Source organism: Hypanus sabinus, chromosome 20 (assembly GCF_030144855.1).
Source record: "Hypanus sabinus isolate sHypSab1 chromosome 20, sHypSab1.hap1, whole genome shotgun sequence".
Classification (NCBI taxonomy): Eukaryota; Metazoa; Chordata; class Chondrichthyes; order Myliobatiformes; family Dasyatidae; genus Hypanus; species Hypanus sabinus.
This window is the reverse complement of record NC_082725.1, coordinates 21,256,578-21,277,768: the sequence shown is the minus strand read 5'-3', so window position 1 is coordinate 21,277,768 and position 21,191 is coordinate 21,256,578. Positions and strand designations below refer to the sequence as shown.

The following is a 21,191-nucleotide window of genomic DNA, read 5'->3' as shown; positions in this document are numbered from 1 at the left end:
AATATCTATAGCTTTGAGGAAAGACTACAGTGAAGTGGGAGGAGCTAGATTGCTCTGACAGATCTGATAAAATTTGACAGGTCCATTGATTACTTTCTCTGTGATTCCTCCTGTTCTCTCCTCTCCCAATAATTGAAGACCAGGTGACTGCGACTTACTTGAAGCCAGTGAATAAATTATACATGCATTTATAAATATCTAACTATATTTCGAAAAAAAAATACAATATAATCGCTTGGAGGATAATGGATATATAGATGTTAACCGCCGGAGGTGGGGAGCTGCGGATGGAATAGCGAGGGATGCCTGGTTAGAAGCGAGATACTTGTGAAGGAAGCATTTAAATTTAGGAACATTCCTTCTAAAAGTGGAATGGTTGCCAGCAGTGGGCGTAGGTGATGAGTGAGCGGGAGGGGAGCGGCGGACGGACGACATTACATACCGCCGCACTTCAACCTACCTCACGGAGCGGAGGGGAGGCGGGGCCAAGCGCGGTGGTGGGCGGGGCCACCAGTGATTGATTGGTGGGGACAGGGCACGGATGATTGACAGCCGGGGCCGGGACTTCCACTTCAATTGGCGCTCCGTTGCTGAGCGGAGTGGGAGGGGTCGGAGAGAAAGAAAAATAAATTAGTCGATCTGTAACCGAGACTGAGAATGTGCGCGGAGCGGACGGTTCCACTTGACTAATTAGCTGTTTGTGTGTTTTGTTTTTTTTTGGGTGGCGCTTGCTGCGCTAACTTGATGAAGATGCTGATGAAGCTGCCCGACCCCGAAGAAGAGGAGGACGAGGACGAAGAAGAGGAGGAGGAGGACGATGACGACGAGAAAGAAGAGGATAACGACGAGGAGGAGGGGGTGAAAGCTGTTCCCGCCATGCCGCCGCCGGAGCCGCAGAAGGAGGCGGTTTACGAGTGGTTCGGCTCGGCGCTCACATCGGCGCAGCGGCTGGAGTTCTGCTGCGGCCTGCTGGACCTGTGCCACCCGCTGGAGCTGCGCTTCCTCGGCAGCTGCCTGGAGGACCTGGCCCGCAAAGATTACCACTCGCTCCGCGACTCGGAGATCCGTGCCAACAGCGCCGCCGATCTGGCCGCGATCGGCGACGTGACGGACGAGGTGGTGCGCAGCAAGCTGGTGGTGTCGCTGGCGCTGCTGGGCTCGGAGAACCGCGAGGCGGCCACGGTGCTGGCCCGCGCCCTCGGCCGCATCGACACGGTCATCCGCAACTACGGGCTGCAGTTGACGGAGCGCAGCGTGCAGGAGTTCCTGCTGCTGCTCACCATGGCGTCCAACCACCCGGCCTTCTCCTTCCATCAGAAGGAGACGCTGCGCGAGCAGTTGGCCGACCTGCAGCGACGGGGACCCGCCAACGGCCGCAAGTTCCAGAACACCGTCGCCAAGGTAAATGGGAGGAGCGCGAGCCCCGCCGGTTTCTCCCCCCGGGGTGAGAGCTCGGCCTATCAGACCACTTCATGATTGGGTTATGCCTGTGAGAAGCAAGCACACCCGTGTGCATTTCAATGTGCAATTCATTTTTCTTTTCGGCCTCCGTTCCATCTCCCGTTCACGTGTCGTTTGGACCCCCCGCCGCCAGGGTGCGCCGCTATGACGCTGCGGACGGGGCTCGTGCGGGGCGGTCGCATGCCGGCGATTGGTGGCAGTTGGGTGTGTGGGGCGGGGGGAGGCGGTGCCTGTGTATTTTTAAATGGGTCGTTGGCGCTTGAAATTAGCCAATGGGGTGGCGGCATGGAGTCGGCTTCGGTTGGTTGGTGGGTGGGTGGAAGAAGTTGTATCCAAAGTCATTTGTCAGCCTTTGATCCTGATTTTATTCCCATTTCACATACCACGAAACTACCAGCCTTCATTTAAAAACAAGGGGAAATCTGGCAGATGCTGGAAATACAAGCAACACCCACGAAATGATAGAAGAACTCGGCAGGCCAGGCAGTATCTATGGGAAAAACAGAAGGGCCGAGACCCTTCAGCAGGACTGGAGAGAGAAAAAAAATATCTTTTTTTCTTTAGTCTTGCAGAACCTTCTTTAAAAATTACGTTTCGTTTTAAATGAATAAAATCAGTAATGGTTGGTCCACAGTCCTTTGCTTTTAACCCTAAAAGGGTGGATGCAAATGATTGTGCAGTGCATGGTTCGACTTGTTGTAATGGATATTTAAAATTAAACGTTTCATTGTTTGATCTCAAGGTATGAAAGAGGAGGAAGTGTTTACATCATTAGCTGCACCTGTGCTGTCCCCTTGCAATTCATTAATTTGTATATAGTTTAGAAACTGTAATTGCTTCCATTTATGCAAAGCAAATTTTTGCTTGAGCACATTTGGTTTGTGTCTAAATGATCCTTCATCTTTGACTCTTGAATCTCACCTTGGTGGTGTAACGATGCAACTGTACATAGTAGTTGTGAATTTGAGGAAATTCATCAATCTTATTCTGTGTGCAGCAGCAAATTAATAGCTCAAAAGTCTGCCGATTTCTCCTAGCTCCAGACTTGGAAGCTTGGGATTTAATAGAGGCATGAAATTTGAGATTTCATTATGACAGGCAAGCTAATGCTTTAAGCAATTTCATTGCTTTATAAATAGTTTAATCTGTCCTTCAGTCATACTTAGTGATTTGAAGGACTAGGTTTAAATTATAACTTAACCATTAGCTTTAAACTATAACTTTGACCCTTAAATTTGAGCATTATTTCAGCAGAGATGTTTTTTTAAAAAAAAACCCTTAAAGTTGCTCTAAAGGAAAATTGTTAATTTATGGTTAGAAGTTTAACAGTCCCTTATTTGTGTGTGTTACTGGGGATATTGAGACAGTTTTCTCATGCTGGTGGCATTGAATGTGGAGAGGATGTTTCTTCTCATTATGGAGGATAGGACCAGAGGGCACAGCCACAGGATTCAAGAATGTCCTTTTAGAACAGATGAGGATTATCCAGAGAGTGGTAAATCTGTGGAATTAATTGCCAAAGATGACTATGGAGGTTGAGTGTATTTAAAGTAGAAGTTTGATAGGTTCTAGATTAGTAAGGGTGTCGAAGGTTTTGGGGAGAAAGCAGGAGATTGAGAATGAGAGGGATAATAAATCACTCGATGTTCTGGCAGAGCGGACTCAATGGGCCAAAAGGTGTAATTCTGCTCCTTTGTCTTGTGGTCTAAATAAACGATGACAGGATAGTCAAATATGTGATGATCACTTCGTTTTTAAATGGTTCAGTTTTATTTTTAAAAGGGGCAAGCTATTATTTATCAGTGCACTATGTATAACTTATGAGCCACATCTTTAACATCACTGAAGCATTCTATCACTTGTTGAGCTGACAAGTTGTCTTTGTCTTAACAGAGAAATGTTAGATTGATGTTTTGATTTTTTTTTTGTGTGCTCTTGCAACAATGATGAGAAATTAGTTCACTTTTTCCAGGTTAATAACCAATGTGTTTTCTCCACATAACTGTAGTCCCGTGTTGGATGTGCCTGGCATTTTGTGTTCTTTCAAAACTACAGTTTTATTTCTTCAGAAGTAAGCTGCATTTATTGGAAGCACAATTTTAGTATTTTCTAGTGCCTTAATTGTGAAAGGTATTTGTAAGAATTGATTTTAAGAAGCTTTTTGTAAGAATTTGATTGTTATTTCCTGTTGTTAAAGCATTTGTGTAGGAAGGGCACTACACTCGTGGGTAGCAGTCTCATGTTCAGTAGTTGATGTGTCTCAATGGTTTATTGGATGGCTTTGACATTGAGACATAAAGTTATTAAAAATCAGTTAAGAAATGGAGAACCAGAGTAGAAACAGGTCATGCCTAGCCAATGGGGAAAGTTTTGGTCATGGAAATGGTCAGGAGCTGTTTGAGATATCCTCTGGGGAGCTTCCTTCAAGCTCAGCAGAAAGCATAATTACAACAATAGCAGATAACACATTTGTGCCAGCAAAAGTTTTACTAATTTATGTGCAAGTTAAGGATGTTTGCTATTGATTTGGGGAAAGCCTCTTTAAATAATCCATTAGAAAATTGTACATAATGAATAAAACTCCAGATTAAAGTTCATTTGGAGGAAAAATAAGGCTTCAGTCCTTTATTGCATCCTTCCAAAATTGCAGCTTTCAAATTTAGCTTGCTCTAATTAACATTAATTATCAGTATAGAAAATCAAACAGTACAACACAGGAACAGGTCTTTTGGCCTGCAATGTCTTTGCCAATCATGATGCAAATTTAACGTAATCTCATTTGAATGCACTTGATCTGTATTCATCCATCCCCTGCCTGTTAATGTGCTTGTTTAATTACCCCTTGAATATTGCAGTTACATCTACTCGTGCTGACCACATACGTATGTTGGTATAAAACTAAAAATTGCCTCACAATTTTAACTTTACTCTTCCCTCCTTAAATCTGTGTCCTTTTGGCGTCCTTCAGTGTGTGCTCTGGGGGATAAAAGCTCTAATCTATCTTCGTCTCTCATTTTATAAACTACCATCAAGTTACCTTCAGCCTCTTGCTCTCTAAAAAAAAAACAACCCTAGTTTGCCCAACCCGTCTATACAGCTAATAATCTCCAATTCAGGTGACATCCTAGTCCACCTCTCTTGCATCTTTTCCAAAGTCTGCCTATTCTTCCTGTAATGCAGTGACCAGAAATGTACATGATACTCTGTAATAAGGCTTAGCCACAGCTTTATAATGCTGCATCATGACTTCCCAACTTTTATATAATGGTTGTTTCTCTTAAATACTGCCTTGGGTTTATGTGTTATTGCTTTCTATTTTTGTTTTAAAAGGAGCGTTTCTCCAGGAAAAATTACTCTTTGGGAACAGAGAATAATTACTACGAGAGGACTCCCCCATCTTCTGAAGAAGGGGCAAATGCAGTCACCCAGCGACCAGGTAATCTTTGATCTTGCTTGAGTTGCTTGTGCATTTCTCACTCATTTTGTAGTATAACATTTTCTTTGAGACTGGTCACTGTTTTTGTACTTCTGAAAGATCACAAGATCATTGACTTGCAGTTAAGCAAGAGGCCTTTCCTGTTTGTTGAATGAACCCAGAGGTGTGGGGGGGAAAATCTTGCAGAGTAAATGCATAATATTGTAGATGCTGAAAATTTACAATGCAAGGAGAAAATGCTAGAAATATTTAGCTAGTTAGGCAGCATCTAGTGCAGCATTTCATAAGAGATGGAACTAAAACAGAAAATGCTGGGAATACTCAGTCTCAAGTCCTCCCTGGTGTTTGAGTATTTCCAGAATTTTCAGTTTTTGCGGACTCTCAGCATCTGCAGTGCTTCATTTTTGTGTTGTTCGTTTAACAGAGATGAAGCTAGTTTAAAGCTTCAGGGAAAATTAGAGAATGGAAGATGAGGCCCATTGAGAAGGTGGTGAAGGTTAGTGAGTAATGAAAAATGCCTCGGATGTGTAAGAAAGAAATGACGTTTCTAAAACAGCAGAAGCCACTGATTTGTGGGAGAGGGTTGGGGTTAGGGGCAGAAAGAAAATAGAGTATTCTGTTATAATGGAAACAGCACCACAATCATTCATTCTCTCTCTCTCTCTTCAGACCTTCCTCATTGTTCTTTCCATACATATCTTTACAAATTTAATTTATTTAATTACCAGTTTCCAATTGTAAAATGTTAACTGTTTCCCTTTCCTCAGATTCTCTCTGACCTATTGAACACTTCCGTTTTTATCCTGTTCTCATGATGTAGTACTGACCCCAATTTGACAAGCACAGTTAAACTTGGAAAGTATTGTATAATGAATGACTGGGTTTTAGACAATGCAATAAAATACATATTCTCTCTTCTAGAAAAAAAGAATTATATCCAAGCTCTGTAGGTGTATCTGTCTTTCCATGCCATTTTGTTGATGCAGTATCTACAAATAGATACTAATATGACATAATCACTGTAGAATTTCAGTGAAGCACATAATGCAGTTTTGTCCTTTTACAAGGTTTTTGTTCATTCTCCCACAGACCTAAAACTGACCCTAATTTAACCAGAAAAAGCAGCAGTCAGATTGGAGACCCAAGTGACTAGCCTTTAAGATTAATAACTAGCTGTGTCTTTAGTTTGTTTTTTCCATTTGGAAATTTTGAGGTGAATCAGAGCCAAAGTTATCTCATGGAAAAGTTTTATTAACAAAGGGGAAGAATGAGGGAACTAAAGGGAGCCTTTGCTGTTTGGGTTTTCCTGTGTATTTTTGTTGATGTCAAGAGATAATTTTGCTCTGGTTGTTTTGGTATGTCTGTATTGTTAGCAAGGCATTACATGCTGGAACACAGACCTGCCTCGTCCAGATCTAGAAAAGATCAAGAGGAGATTAGAGGCCTTAAATGTTTAGTCTCTTAGCTTGTCAACTAGCTGTGCAAATGATTTAATGGTTGGCAAGTTAGTGATTTGGTGATAATGTTATGTGCGATAAGGAATTTTGTACAAAAAGTTCTTCCATCTACTTTTTTGGCTGGATTTGAAAGTCAGATATGGGAAAAAAAAATGCTGTTCTTATTGGCCATGTGCATCCAAGTACTACAAGATAAATAAGAAAAATAGTTCTTGTTCTCTTTTAACACCTTACTTGAAAATTTGTGGTCCATTATTTTAATGCCTTTTCCTTTTTATCTGTCATTTTTGCACTTCACTCACTTCACCTTTAATCTATTTTCTTCCTTGTTCTTAGTAGTACAGCAAAAGTGGTGTCTCAGTAATTTGAGAGGCAGAATGACAAGCAGAATTAATCTGGGACTTTGCTCATATTTGGTATTAGCTGTGAGATTACGTAATGGTTGAATTGGTGAGAATTTTTCAATGAGACATTTGAGACTTGTTGAATAAAATAGAGTTTCCTTATGTTTTCCATTACTGGTAGGCAAGTTTTTAAAAAAGCATGGGCTTATTGGCAATCAGTGTAACTTTGTATGGAGAATGTAATTCCTGCCCAATCTGCTTGAGTTTTATGGGTAAGTGATGAAGATAATTGATAAGGGTAGAGAAATAGATATTGTTAAAATGGATTTTAGTAAAGCATTTGCTGAGGTCTCCAACGAGAAGAATGTTTTACTGACTGGAGGTGTATGACCAGTGGTGTTCTGCAAGTGTCATTGCAATTTAAGACAAGGTTGGATAGATTTTTGCATAGTAGGAGAATTAAGGGTTATGGGGAAAAGGTAAGTGGAGATGAGTCCATGGCCAGATTAGCTATGATCTTATTGAATAGCAGAGCAGGCTTGATTGTCTAGATGGTCTACTGCTCCTATTTCTTCTGTGCTTATGGGCCCCTTGTTTATGATGTATATAAATGAACTAGATGAAAATCTAGGTAATTTTGCTTGGTCATAGCAGCCTCTCTGGGTCCAACAAGTAGTGGAAATGTGTGTCTTAAACGTTTTTCTTGTGATCAACCCTACTGGATATTGGTAATATAAAATACTAAGTCTAGATCATCGGTGCAGCTGACAGCTGGGGACCTGTGTGGCCTTCTTTGTCGTCGGACCAGGCTGTTATGCCACGATATTGTCCGTCACAGCTACCTAGAGAGGAGATGCTGGAGACAGTGTGGGAGATAACAGAGGTGTGGGTATGCTGGAATCCATGCTGGTTTGGGGGGTTGGCCCCTCCTATTGGTGCTGCTCTCCAGTGTTTGCTCCCTGGAAGACAGGCCGGATTGCTTGCGACTGACCCTGCGTGAGACAAGCTGATTTGCCTCTGATTGCTGAACCAGTGTGAGATGAAGAACTGTTGCGTACTTGCTCGTGTAGGAACATGGCGCCAAGACAACATCCCATGCACCATCAATCTTCAGACGATGCCACTCGGACTTGTGCTCATACTGTTTTTTTTCCCCCTCTGGTGAATTAGAGCCATCATAATGATCTGTGCTGTGTTTTGCAGCTTGTCTTCGGAGTTACACTGTTTCGTTTAGCTGTATACATGTGCATGGTTGAATGACAATTCAACTTGAACTTGAAAATTGGTTTATAATGAGGAATGTTGTCAAGCTATACAGCAGGTAACACATCATTTAGAAATTTGGTCAGGGAAATTGCAGATGGAATTTCATCCGAATGAGTTTGAGGCGCTGCTGTCTGGGAGTTTAAATGCAAGAGAGAAGTATGCAGAAATGTCAGGATCCTTGAGAGCATTGATGTGCAGGGTGAGCCTGCTGTTCATAGCACGCTGAATGTAGCAACATGAGAAGATAGGGTGGTAAAGATAATGTATGGCATACTTGCTTTCATTGGGATTGCGTATAAAAGCTGGCAAGTCATGCTGCTGTTGTACCAAGTTTTGCTTAAGCCATATTTGAGGTTTTGAATACCACATGTTCAGAAAGATGTGGATGGTGCAAGCAGAGGTTTGCCAGGATGTTGAATAATATTTCTTGTGGGAGGTGGGATAGACTTTGATTTCTCTAGGTATAAAGGGTAAGTTGTCTGTTTTTTTTTCACAGTGTAGGTTTAAGATGAAAGAAAAAGTTTAAAGTTTTCAGGATTTTTCCCCCCCACAATGGTAGGTGTGCAGAGTATACCACTAGGATAGGCAGTAGAAGCTGATTCTAACAACAACATTTAAGAGGCATTTAGATACATTAACAGGCAAATGTGCAGACAGGGATTAGTTATTTTGGCGTCATGGTGGGCCAAAGGGCTCGTTCTGCATTGTACTGCTCTATGTTAATAATTTTTGCCTACCAAGAACCTGTGGTGTTCTGCATGGAGCTAGATTTTCTGAAAGGCAAATGAAGTAAATTAGTAAATTTGGAAAAGTTAATACAGCCTCCACCTTCACTTAACATCCAGAATAAGTTATTCCTGTATATTGCATGGAGATCTGGTTTGCATGTAACAGGAAAGATCTGATTTGATTGGAGAGAATGCTCGGGAGACTTGTAAGGATGTTCAGATTCGGAAAAACTGTAGCTATGAAGAAAAATTGGTAAAACTGGGGTACTTGTTCGGAACAGGGGCTCAGAATCAGATTTATTACTGACGTATTATAATTTTTGTTTAGTACAGTGCAAGACATAAAAATTACTGTTTTTTAAAAAAAACTGTGAAAGATGAATAAAGAAAAGTGCTGACAACTTCATGGACTGTTCAGAAATTTGATGGGGGGAAGAAGCTGTTCCTACACATTGAGTGTGGGTCTTCAGTGTCGGTGTACTTCCTCCCTGATGGTAGTAACGTAAAGAGGACATGCACCAGATGGTGAGGGTCTTTAATAATGGATACTGTCTTTTTGAGCTACTGCCTCTTGAAAATGTCCTAAATGCAAGGAGAGTTGTGCATGTTATGGAAGTGGATGAGTTTTCAACCCTCTGCAACCTCTGGTGATCCTATGGATTGTAGGCTCCATACCAGGCTGTGATGCGACCGGTCAGAATGTTTTTTACTGCACATCTGTAGAAAGTCAGTGGGTATAAATTTAATTGGAGGCAGAGGGGAATTGGGGAAAACCACAAGTCAGTTAAAGCTCACTGAAAGGGTAGTAGAGGCACAGATTATTTGTACATGTATTAAAGTTGTGACTTGCAGCACTGTAGTGTTGCAAGGTGGTTTGATGTTGGAATTGCTCCCTTTCAACTGGAAGAAACTCAAAAATCTGAATAGCTTTCTGTCATAAATTTTCTATGAAGTTTCCGTTATTTTGCATTATAAATAGCTGCATGATTGTACCATTACACGTTTTTTGGAAGTAAATAGACTCTTAAAATTGTTTGTAATGTAGGAAATGGTGTTTTAATTTGCTCCTGCACCTTCAGTATATTCCAGCAGTATTGTGACTAAAGAGATGAAATGCCTAACCCAATGGAATGTGGTGAAATACTTAAAATAAAATTTAGTCTTATTTGAAGCTGACTTTTCTTTCTGAAATGTGATCTTTCCATGACTTCATTCTGTATCCTGGGGCTCAGGCATTGCTAAATTATTATCTTGTGCAGCAAAGAAATAAGATTTAAGTGTAAGGCATTGTTGATGACAGAGCAGTATTGGGATCAGCACCATTTTCTTTTCATTACCCTTTGCATTTAATATCATTGACAATTATTTTCCGTTTTGGTTGCTAAGACGAAAATGTAAATACTGTTCTTGGTATAATTCCAAAACAGTGAGATATTGTGAGTGTTTGGCCATGGTGTTGCTTATGATGTAAGTTCTGAGGGATCTCTTCCGATTAGTAAATGAGTTAGATGACTTTTTTTTTGCAATAGTTGCCACATTAGTGTGCAAGTGCATTTACAAGATTACAGATTGCTGTAAAACATTTTGTAGTTGCTCTGGAAAATAAGTAAGTACAAGGTTTTGCAATAGCTCCATTCAGCAAAGTGGTTAGGAGTGACATACAAGTTAATTGTGTAACCAGTAAGAACAATGGTAAATTGTATCCTTGTGAATAGGAGTTATTTCCAACTGATTGTTGAGTGTATATTTTGTATTTTGAAATCCTGGATGTTTAATTTTACAGGAGTGCATATTGAAAATATTACCTTGAAGAATGTAACAAAGAAGAGACCAGAAAACTACTGGGAGTACACATTCGATGTGAGTAGATTTTTTTTATTACTTTATTTAAAAATAATGGAAAGGCAGAAAATCCTAGAATAAAAGCTAAATGCTAAAATTAGTCATATTTATGGTGAGAAATTTGTTTTGAGCCTCATTATCTTCTTTACATTAAGTATGTGAATAGAACTACTTGATTCAGGAGCTCATCTCTGTCCAAGAATGTTGATTGATGACAGTGACCTTCAACATGAGTAGCAAGATTGAGTGACTTTTAAAATTTTTGATACAATTTGCTCAAGTTTCCAACTTGTATAGTATGGACCCTAATGAATTCCTGTTTAACAAGGTTCAATAGCTAAGCTTTTGGCATGACACTACTAGTTCTTAATAGTACTTTATTAACTGTGACCTATGCTTCCCATTTTGTACTGAAGAAATCTATCCCAGAGCTAAAATATAATGAAGGCAAATTAAATAAGTATGACTTTGTTGCTTAGCAGGCTGATGATTCATCTTTTGGCAATGAAAGCAATTTGATGCAAGGAAAATAAATATCACAGTGTGGGGGCAGAGGCATGGGATTCCTGTTTAAAGTGGTGTAATTGTGACAGAACTATATTTTTAGATTGAAATTTGCTTTCGTGCTGAATAATATAATTGGAGTGGAGAATATGAACAAAAAAGTATGGAGTTAAATCTGGTCATTGTTTACAAGACAAAATAATCAGAACACTGGAGCTCACATTTAGTTAATAAATTTCTTTTAAGTTGAAAATGGTTTACCTGGTTCTTGTAATTGCAATGAATAATGAAGAATCTTGGCTAATTTGCCTTGTTGGCTTTTGTGTGTCATGAGGCTGAGTGTTCAGACTCTAGGGACATGTCCATTATCATGACTAACATACTTGGTCACATATTCCGTTTTTTTTTTAAGTGAAATGTTAAGGCTCACTATTGAAGTGCATTTCATTTAATATTTTGGCTAATATTTGTAATAGAAAATCGCTATTCATGAGATTTTGCAGAGTTTAAATAGGCAGCTTTGTTATCTTGGATTACAGCAATGCCTACAGCGATTGCTGAACATCTGAAATTAAATTAAAATGCTAGATGCATTCAGCATGCCAGGACACATCTGGAAAGGGGGAGTTGATGTTACCCTTAATATAGCTAATTCCTAAACCAGGTGATGGTGTAAACACTGAATTTATCTTTGCAAACCTGACCTCACCCTATCAAGGAGATTCCCTTGTCCTGTCCATTTTTCCCCCACTCCCCCACCACCACTTTTCCAACTTAAAACCTGTTTTTCACTTGTCATCAAACTGTAGCACCAGTGCTATTTTTATAACAAATGCTTCTGACTTGCAGACTGATTTTTGCATTTTTTTGTCATCTCTATTTAATTGGCAGTAAAGTCCTTCTAGATTCTTAGGCTTTGGTCTTTGATCTATTTCTGGGTACTTCAATCCCTTGTCTCACTCCTGTTTTTCACACTGCATTGCTGCAAAGGGCCATTTACTACCAAACTGCAATTGTTCTAGTGTTGGTGCATCATATGGATTCATCCTTATGTATAGAATTCACTTGTCCAGGTTGAGTTTATTTTTCCATTTTGTTTGGAACTGGGCTTGTGAAGGTAAATGAATATTCCATTGTATGCCTAGTTTCTAGCAATTTGTTAAATTGGGCAGTGAACCACTTGCTTGAGAATACTCATACTCTGTTCTTCTTAGGCCCTTAGCTCCCAGTGGAGCATAGGCCACTGATGACCTCCTGCCTCCAATGTACTCTGTTCTGAGCCATTTTCTCAAGGGTGGACCAGGAGTGTCCCCATCTAATTTTTGCCTCAACATCTCTCCTCCATGTGTTGTTTGGACATTCCTTTTTCCTGTTTCCTTGGAGATTCCATTTTAATGCCTGCCTGTTGATGTTGCTTGGCTTCCTCAAGATGTGGCTAATCCACCTCCATTTCCTTTGCTATGATGGTGGATTTCCCTGCCTGGTATATGCTTCTCACATTCCAGGTACCCAAGATTGATATGGACTTTAAAAGAGTAGTTGGCTGTGCAGGATTCTGATGATTTTCCCTGTGCTGCATCATGTGCTCACTCGTCAAAGAGCTTCTTACAAAGTTGATGGTATGATCGAAGTTCATCAGTGATTCTGTAATCCATTGTATCCACTGAAGAGGGGATTGACCTTTACAGCTTGATCGGAGCCCTGTTGGCTGGCTTTGCCTATTTCCACCTCTCACAATAGGGACATGTGATTGGACTTTGAGAGGTACTCTGTCTGCTGTGTGGCTGCCATATGTTGTTAACTTTGATTATTATGAACTATGTGGTGGTAATGGACATTGAGTGTCATGAGAGTTGGAGGGATCATTGCCCAGCACTTGGTGCAATGAATTTGAAGTTAATTAATCCTCAATGTTGTTTCCATCTCGTTACATGCGTCTACAGAGTTGTACATAGAGCTGAATGCTATGACCGACATGATGACTGAGGAAAGGACATTCAAGTAATTGAAGGATATTCTGCCTGGGGCATTTGCCCAAGAAACTGACACAGAGGAGGACCTTTGATTGCCCCCTAATATCCACAACAATATTTTATGTTTGTTACTATTCTAGCCAGTACAGTATTTGCTTCATGATTCCCTTTAGCTTCAGTTTTATTGTGTTTCATTGATGCCGTAGCTTCAAATGTGGACTTGATAGTAAGGGCAATTGTCATTAAATTCTGTTTCTCAAGAGGTATAGAATCAAAGCTTTCCAGGAAAATATTGGTCTATTTTGTTCAAAATGGTACTGCTGTGATTTACTTAAACAGAAGCCCAGTCTGGAATAGGTACAGTACATAAATGTATTCAGTTGTCTGGGCCCTGAACTCGATGGAAAAATGAGGAATGTCTGTGAAAATATTTCACGACTGGAATTCCATGGATTACAAAGCACAGCTGAGTCTTGATGAGATTCTCAGATTTATGCTAATGATGTGGTGTCAGATCCTGTGATGGAAGAGACCTGGTATATTAAAGCAAAAATGAAAGATGCTGGCAATATTCAACAGATCAGATACCATTTGTGGAGATAAAAACAATGTTTTGCATCAACATTTATCAATCTTAAACATTAACATTGCTTTTCCCTACACAGATGCTGATTGATCTGTTATGCATTTGTTATTTTACATCTAACAGATCCATGAACATACTGGTATTATTGGGGATTCAGAGGAAATAAGAAAGTGAACTCTCTTACTAACTTTTCTAGGTGTTTTCGGCTTTCCTGATTTAAGTGTTTTTAATTAATTTTAAGAGCCTCTGGGTGTTTATTGAAACCCTTGTGCTTTGACAAGAGGCAAAGCTGGGATGGGGCTTTGCTCGCTGTCGATATGTTCTCCGCTGTTTGTCTCAACCTACTATTGGGGGCCCAGGACTATTAGGCTACTCTGCAAGAGTCTTGAGATGCATTGACTCAACATGATGGGCAGTCTGCACCTGGAATAAGTAAGCTTGGATATGGGGTGACTGCCCTGTCAGAGTAAATCTGAGTAAAGAACTTTAGGCCCTGGTCCTAAATTTGCATGTTTCTCGCCCTTTTATCTTTTCCTTCTCCTGATGGCATTCAATAAAGTGTTTTTTCTCCCCCTCCTTTTGCCCTTCAACTGAGGGACTGTGGCTCACCTTGCGGAATTTTTCCGCACTGCAAGTGCTTAAATGATACCCTGTGTCCTAGTAGCCAAAATTGCAATGTGCATGTTGTTCGCTTTAAGCAAAAATGACCAAGCCTACTGGCTTGCAAATCTACATGTAGTAATGTTCTGGAGTTTGAGAGCCATGAAGCACTTCTATTTCTAGCACTCTACCTCTTAAAGACAAATAACATCAAATCTATTTGTGTTGAAACTTCATTCTGATCATTAGGTTCTGGAAATGTGGTTGGTGTGTTTTCAAGAAGTTGTGTGGATATATTTGACTATCTGTTAGTTTGCATCAGTGCTACTTTGTTTCACTTTTGCGAACCATCGTGTGGAATGCAGTGATTCATAGAAGTTTGTGCAGCAAGTGAAATGCATCCTGCACTGGTGGTCTTGAATTAAGGATCCTTCATTCCTGGTGCTTACATCCAGAATTCAGTTTTAAAAGGTTCATGTGCTGCCTTTTAAAACCCAGTCTTCCCTGGTATTCCAGCAATTCATTTTTAGGCCATTTTTCTTGACCACAGTTTTGAGAATCTTGACATCTGCTTTTGATCTGGGAGATGTATCTCTGTATTGCTGTGTGGAATTGGAATTTCCTTTGTTTTCGTTGGATCTTAATTTGTAGTTACTTCTGGGACTTAACAAATTTTATAATATATTTGAGCAGTTGAAAATCAGATTCCATTCATGTTTTAGGTGGAATTTTGGAATTGGTGAACAATTCTGCACAAATAAAGTACAGTAGTTTGTTACTTTTACAAGTAACTGCAACATCATTGGCATAAAGTTTGTTTACTTTTTCACACCTGTTTCTGTTGATAACCAACTGTAATCCACAGAATTAGGTTAAATACTTAAGAATAATACCCAAAACCTGTATTGCACAGACCTTGTGTTCCAAGGAAACATTCTGCATAGTGGTTGCAACTGCAAATACTAACCATGTTGCTGGAATAAAGTCTTGAGGGTTCCCCAGACCGTGTGGAAGGCAAGTGCAGAAATTGTTGGGGCCCTAGCAGAAATGTTTAAATCATACTTGACAACAGGTGAGGTACCAGAGGATTGGAGGATAGCCAGTGTTGTTCTGCTGTTCAAGAAAAGCTCAAAAAATAAACCAGGAAATTATATGCCAGTGATCCTGACATCAGTAATAGGGAAAGTTATTGGAAGGTATTCTGTCGATCAGATATGAATATTTGGATAGATGTGGATTGACAAGGATAGTCAGCATGACTAAGAAAGCTATTAGGAAAGTTGATGAAGGCAAGGCAGTGGATGTTGTCTACATGGATTTTAGTAAGCTATTTGACAAAGTTCCGCATGGGAGTTTGATTCAGTCGCTCAGCATTTAAGATGAGGTAGTAAATTGGAATAGATAATGGCTTTGTGGGAGAAGCCAGAGAGTGGTAGTAGATGGTTACCCCTCTGACTGGAGGCCTGTGACTAGTGGAGTGCTACAGGGATTGGTGCAGGTTCTGTTGTTTGTCTTCTACAAACCCCATTTCCAGAAAAGTTGGGATATTCTCCAAAATGCAATAAAAACAAAAATCTGTGATATGTTAACTCACGTGAACCTTTATTTAACTGACAAAAGTACAAAGAAAGGATTTTCAATAGTTTTACTGACCAACTTAATTGTATTTTGTAAATATACACAATTTTAGAATTTGGGTGCAACACACTCAACAAAAGTTGGGACAGAGGCATGTTTACCATTGTGTTACATTACCTTTCCTTTTAATAACACTTTTTAATCGTTTTGGAACTGAGGATACTAATTGTAGTAGATTTGCAATTGGAAATTTTGTCCATTCTTGCTTAATATAAGACTTCAGCTGCTCAACAGTCCGTGTTCTCCATTGTCTGATTCTCCTCTTCATGATGCCCCATGCATTTTCAGTAGGAGATAGATCTGGACTGGCAGCAGCCCAGTCAAGCACATGCACTCTGTGTCTACAAAGCCACGCAGGGGGTTGTAGCCCGTGCAGAATGTGGTCTGGCATTGTCCTGCTGAAATAAGCATGGACGTTCCAGGAAGAGACGTCGCCTTGATGGCAACATATGTCTCTCTAAAATCCTAATATACACCTCAGAGTCAATGGTACCTTCACATACATGCAACTCACCCATGCCATGGGCACTGATGCACCTCCATACCATCACAGATGCTGCCTTTTGCACCTTTCGCTGATAACAATCAGAATGGCCGTTTTCATCTTTGGCATGGAGAACTCGACGCCCGTTTTTTCCGAAAACTAGCTGAAATGTGAACTCATCTGACCACAGCACACGGTTCCACAGTCTTTCAGTCCATCTGAGATGAGCTGGGGCCCAGAGAACTTGCTGGCGTTTCTGCATAGAGTTGATGTATGGCTTCCTCCTTGTTCAATGCAGTTTCAAGTTGCATTTCTGGATGCAGCGACAGACTGTGTGAAGTGACAATGGTTTTCTGAAGTACTCCTGAGCCCAGGTGACTATAATTGTCACAGTAGCATGACGGTTTCTTAGGCAGTGCCGCATGAGGGCTCAAAGATCACGTGCATTCAACAGTGGTTTCCGACCTTGCCCTTTACGCACTGAGATGTCTGAATTCTCTGAATCTTTTCACAATATTATGTACCATAGATGTTGAAAGACCTAAATTCTCTGCAACCTTGCGTTGGGAAGTGTTCCTTTTGAACTGACTAACATTTCTCTCACGAATTTTGGCACAAAGGGGTGAGCCATGACCCACCCTTGCTTGCAAAGACTGAGCCTTTGGTGGACGCTACATTTATACCCAGTCGTGATACCCCACCTGCTATCAATTAACCTGCTTAATGTGGAGTCTTCCAAACTGCTGTTACTTGAATATTCTGTGCACTTTTCAATCTTATTTTAACTCTGTCCCAACTTTTGTTGAGTGTGTTGCAGCCATCAAATTCTAAATTTGTGTATATTTACAAAACACAATTAAGTTGGTCAGTAAAACTATTGAAAATCTTTTCTTTGTACTTTTGTCAGTTAAATAAGGGTTCATGTGAATTAACATATAACAGATTTTTGTTTTCATTGCATTTGGGAAAATATCTCAACTTTTCTGGAAATGGGGTTTGTATATTAGGGGTCACCAATCTTTCTTGCACCACAGACCGGTTTAATATTGACAATATTCTTGAGGACCAGGAGACCGGGGTGGGTGGGTGTTAATCACGACCAGAATATAGGCGATAAGCCAACTATAAGTCAGTTATAAGTGGCTAATACACTCAATTTCATTTCTAAAAGGTTTTATCTAACAAATTTAATGTTAAACACACCACGTATTTTCCTCACATGAATATAGTGATAAGTCAATAAGTCACTTATAAGTCAATAGCATCATAACATTTTAAGTAACGTTTGGATATTAAACACACAACGCATGTTTTCTTTGTATGAACATATAAAATCATTGCAACACACCAATATCACTGAATCACTGGGAGCTCTAGGCTTGTTGCCCTGCAACAAGATGGTCCCATCAGGGGTGATGGGAGATGGCGATACTCGAAAAGGGTTCCTTATGTCCAGTTTATTCCACAATTTAGTTTTTATTACATTCATTGCAGAAAACCCCGCTTCACAGAGATATGATGTTGGAAATGGAAGCAATGTTTTCAGTGCTTTTGTGGCTATCTCAGGATATTCAGCCTTGACTTTGATCCAGAATACCAGCAGAGATGTTATGTCAAACACACTTTTCAGCCCACCGTCATTTGCAAGCTCAAGGAGTTGATCTTCCTGTGATGACATGGATGATTCACCGGGGACATTCACAAATGGGTCACAGACCCATTCCTTTGCACGTCTTGGGTCATTTGTGGTTGGGAAGTAACGCTTGAATTCTGTCGACAGCAAAGATAGGTGATCGCACACCAGCTGTGAGAAGTATAGTGCAGCCTCAGTCTCTCCCAAAATCCCAGCTAATGTTGGGAACATGTCAAATATGCACCTGTCCACTTGCGATCCCCACATTTCCAGTTTGACTTTGAAAGCAGACACTTTATCTGCCAACTTGAAGACAGTTCTCATTCTCCCCTGAAGTGACAAATTGAGTACATTGAGCAGGTTGAAGATGCCACACAGATAAGAGTTTTGCTGTCCACTCCGCATCACTGAAGTGTGCTGCCAGTGGTAACTTTTTTCCTGAAAGAAATCTCTGTAGCGGCTCTCTTAACTCAAACCCTGGCCAGGGCTCTCCCCCTTGATAGCCACCTGACTTCAGTGTGTAAGAGAAGGCGTTTGTGCTCTGCATCCATTTCCTTGCAAAGCTGCTTGAAGAGACGTGAGTTAAAGGCCTTTGCTTTGATATGATTGATAACTTCAACAATGTCACTCAATATGCTGTTAAGATCAGGTGACATTTTTCAGCTAGTCAGCATTTCCCTGTGTATGACACACTGTGTTGACTGGCATTCAGGAGCAATCTCTTTGACTCTGGTAGTGAAACCAGACAGCTGTCCAGTCATAGCTGCAGCCCTGTCTGTGCATATTCCAACACTGAATGACCAGACCAGTTTGCCTGACATGTAGTCATTCAAGGACTTGAATAGTTCTGCCCCAGTTGTGTTAGTTGGCAGCAGCAGTGCACATAACATATCCTCGTGCACATCGTCTTGAAATATATATTACACATAAACCAGCAGTATTGCCTTGTTGTCGACATTGGTAGACTCGTTGACCTGAATAGCATACCATGGTGACTCGTTAAGCCATTCCAACAGCTGTGCTTCGATGTCATCAAATCTCCTTGAAACTGTGGTAGCTGAAAGAGAAACCTGTGCCATCTTGTTAGCTATAGCTTCTCCCAACAGTTCATGGCACACATCCTTGGCAGCAGGCAGAATCAATTCTTCGCCAACAGTGAAAGGCTTCTTAGCCTTAGCAATACAGCTAGCCACTAAGTATGATACTCTCAGAGCAGCAGCATTTGTGCAGGTGGTGGCTCTCAGCACTTGCTTCTGTCCCACTTGCTCACGTCTTTTCCGCTCAAATAAACTCAACGGGTTTGTCTTTAAGTGCAGGGTGCTTGGATTTAAGGTGCTGAAGCAGTTTTGAGGACTTCATTGCGTCATTAGACAGCTTGTCTCCACGTATCACACACAGGGCTTGGAGAGTGCAAGTCACTGGCCGCATTAAAGCTGCATTTTATGTGCGACTCGTATTTTCTGTCGAAGGAAACTTTTTTTTTGCAGTCTTGGCCTCAGCTGTCTCTGTGTTATCATCATCGTTAGGCCTTTTATGTCCCCTACCACTTCTTCCAAAGAAGCTCTCAAGCGTCGTTTAATTTTAGTGATCAACTGATGACCTCACGTGTGTTCCAGTTCAACAGTGGGTGTGACAGGGAATGAGGAAAGGTGCAGCTGACTCGTATCGTTTCATATTGCCGAATCATGTCATTTCCTCGCAGCCTGGTAGCATATGCTTTGCGGCCTGGTAGCTGGGGACCACTGTTCTATATCAATGATCTGGATGATAATGTGGTTCACTGGATCAGCAAAGTTGTAGATGACACAAGGATTGCGGGTGTAGTGGACAGTGTGGAAGGCTATCATGGCCTGCAGCAGGATCTGGACCAGCTGAAAAATGGCAGGCGGAATTTAATTTAGACAAGTGTGAGGTGCTGTACTGCGGTAGGACCAAACAGTAGGTCTTGCACAGAGAACAGTAAGACACGGAGGAATGTGGTAGAACAAAGGGATCTGGCAAATTCATGTCCATAATTTTTTATAAGTGGCACCACGGCTAGTTAGGGTTGTAAAGAAAGCTTTTGGCACATTAGGCCTCCATAAATTAAAGTATTGAGTATAAGAACTTGCCCAAGTTGTGTGCAGTTTTGGTTACCTACCTACAAGAAAGATGTAAATAAGGTTGAAAGAGTACAGAGGAAATTTATAAGGATACTTCTGGCTCTAGAGGACTTGAGTTACAAGGGAAGATTGAATAGGTGAGAACTTTATTCCTTGAGAGGAGATTTGATAGTTGTGTACAAAATTATGAGGGATATAGATAGGATAAATGCAAGCAGGCTTTTTCCCCCTGAGGTTGGATGGGACTCAACCAAAGATCATGGTTTAAGGGTGAAAGATGAAAAATTAAAAGAGAACGCGAGGGGCATGCAAGCTGGATTTCATAGGAGCTTGCCAGCACAAGTAGTGCATGCAAGCTGGATTTCAACATTTAAGTTTTAATAGGTACATGAATGGTAGGGGGCATGGAGGACTATGGTCAAATTGAGTAGGTAGTTTAAATAGTTTGGCACGGGCTAGATGGGTTAAAGGGCCTGTTTGCTGTAATTTTCTATGACCCTATGACATAGTTGCATAATGGTACATTGCTTGCTTTAGGACAATTCTGAGATTGGAGAGCAACATTTGCTTAATTTCATTTTGTCTCCACCCCTCCCCCCTACCCCACCAATGTTTGTCTGCTTGTATTGGAGATGCTGTGTTCTGGATCTCATTGTCCTCCTGATTTACAAGTCTTCTGAAGTTTTAAAGCTGTTTTTTGCCCTGAATTGAATCGCTTTTCATCTTTGTGAAAGGGCATTGTGCAGCTTATAAGCTGTGATTTGATAACCACTTGATTAAAACGCTGCACAGTTTGGCAATTTTTCTTATTTATTATTCTATTGTTCTGACCACATTGTTTAATGTTTCATTGCTATTATTACTCTGAAGCATTGTCTGGCAATTCTGCAATTCCAATTCACTATCATCCTTGATTACTAAAGAATGGAAGGTGTTACTGATTTTTTTTGTACAGTCATGACTATACCAATTCATGCTTGTTCCCCTCCCTTATTTTCCTTGGTTTGCTTGCTTTTTTAATTTTGAGATCCAGAATCCAGATAATGTATGCTAGAAAGAAGCTGCAGACCTCATATACTAATTCCAGAAGTGAAGTACCTGTTCATTTTGTTCCTCTGTCATCAATCTCTCAATTTC

General features: G+C 40.6%; 1 protein-coding gene across 3 annotated transcripts in view; it reads left to right on the top strand.

The window, feature by feature from the left end:
- Positions 1 to 226: 226 nt before the first annotated feature.
- LOC132378364 (zinc finger CCHC domain-containing protein 2-like) overlaps positions 227 to 21,191 on the top strand; it is a 59,824-nt gene continuing 38,859 nt past the window's right edge. The window contains exons 1-3 of one of the 3 annotated variants that reach the window (XM_059945224.1): positions 227 to 1,401; positions 4,792 to 4,897; positions 10,476 to 10,552. In XM_059945224.1, the coding sequence (XP_059801207.1) occupies positions 745 to 1,401; positions 4,792 to 4,897; positions 10,476 to 10,552 (840 nt within the window). In that variant the 5' untranslated portion in view covers positions 227 to 744. The remainder of the gene's footprint in view (positions 1,402 to 4,791; positions 4,898 to 10,475; positions 10,553 to 21,191) is intronic. The other 2 variants (XM_059945222.1, XM_059945223.1) reach the window with 2 other exon arrangements.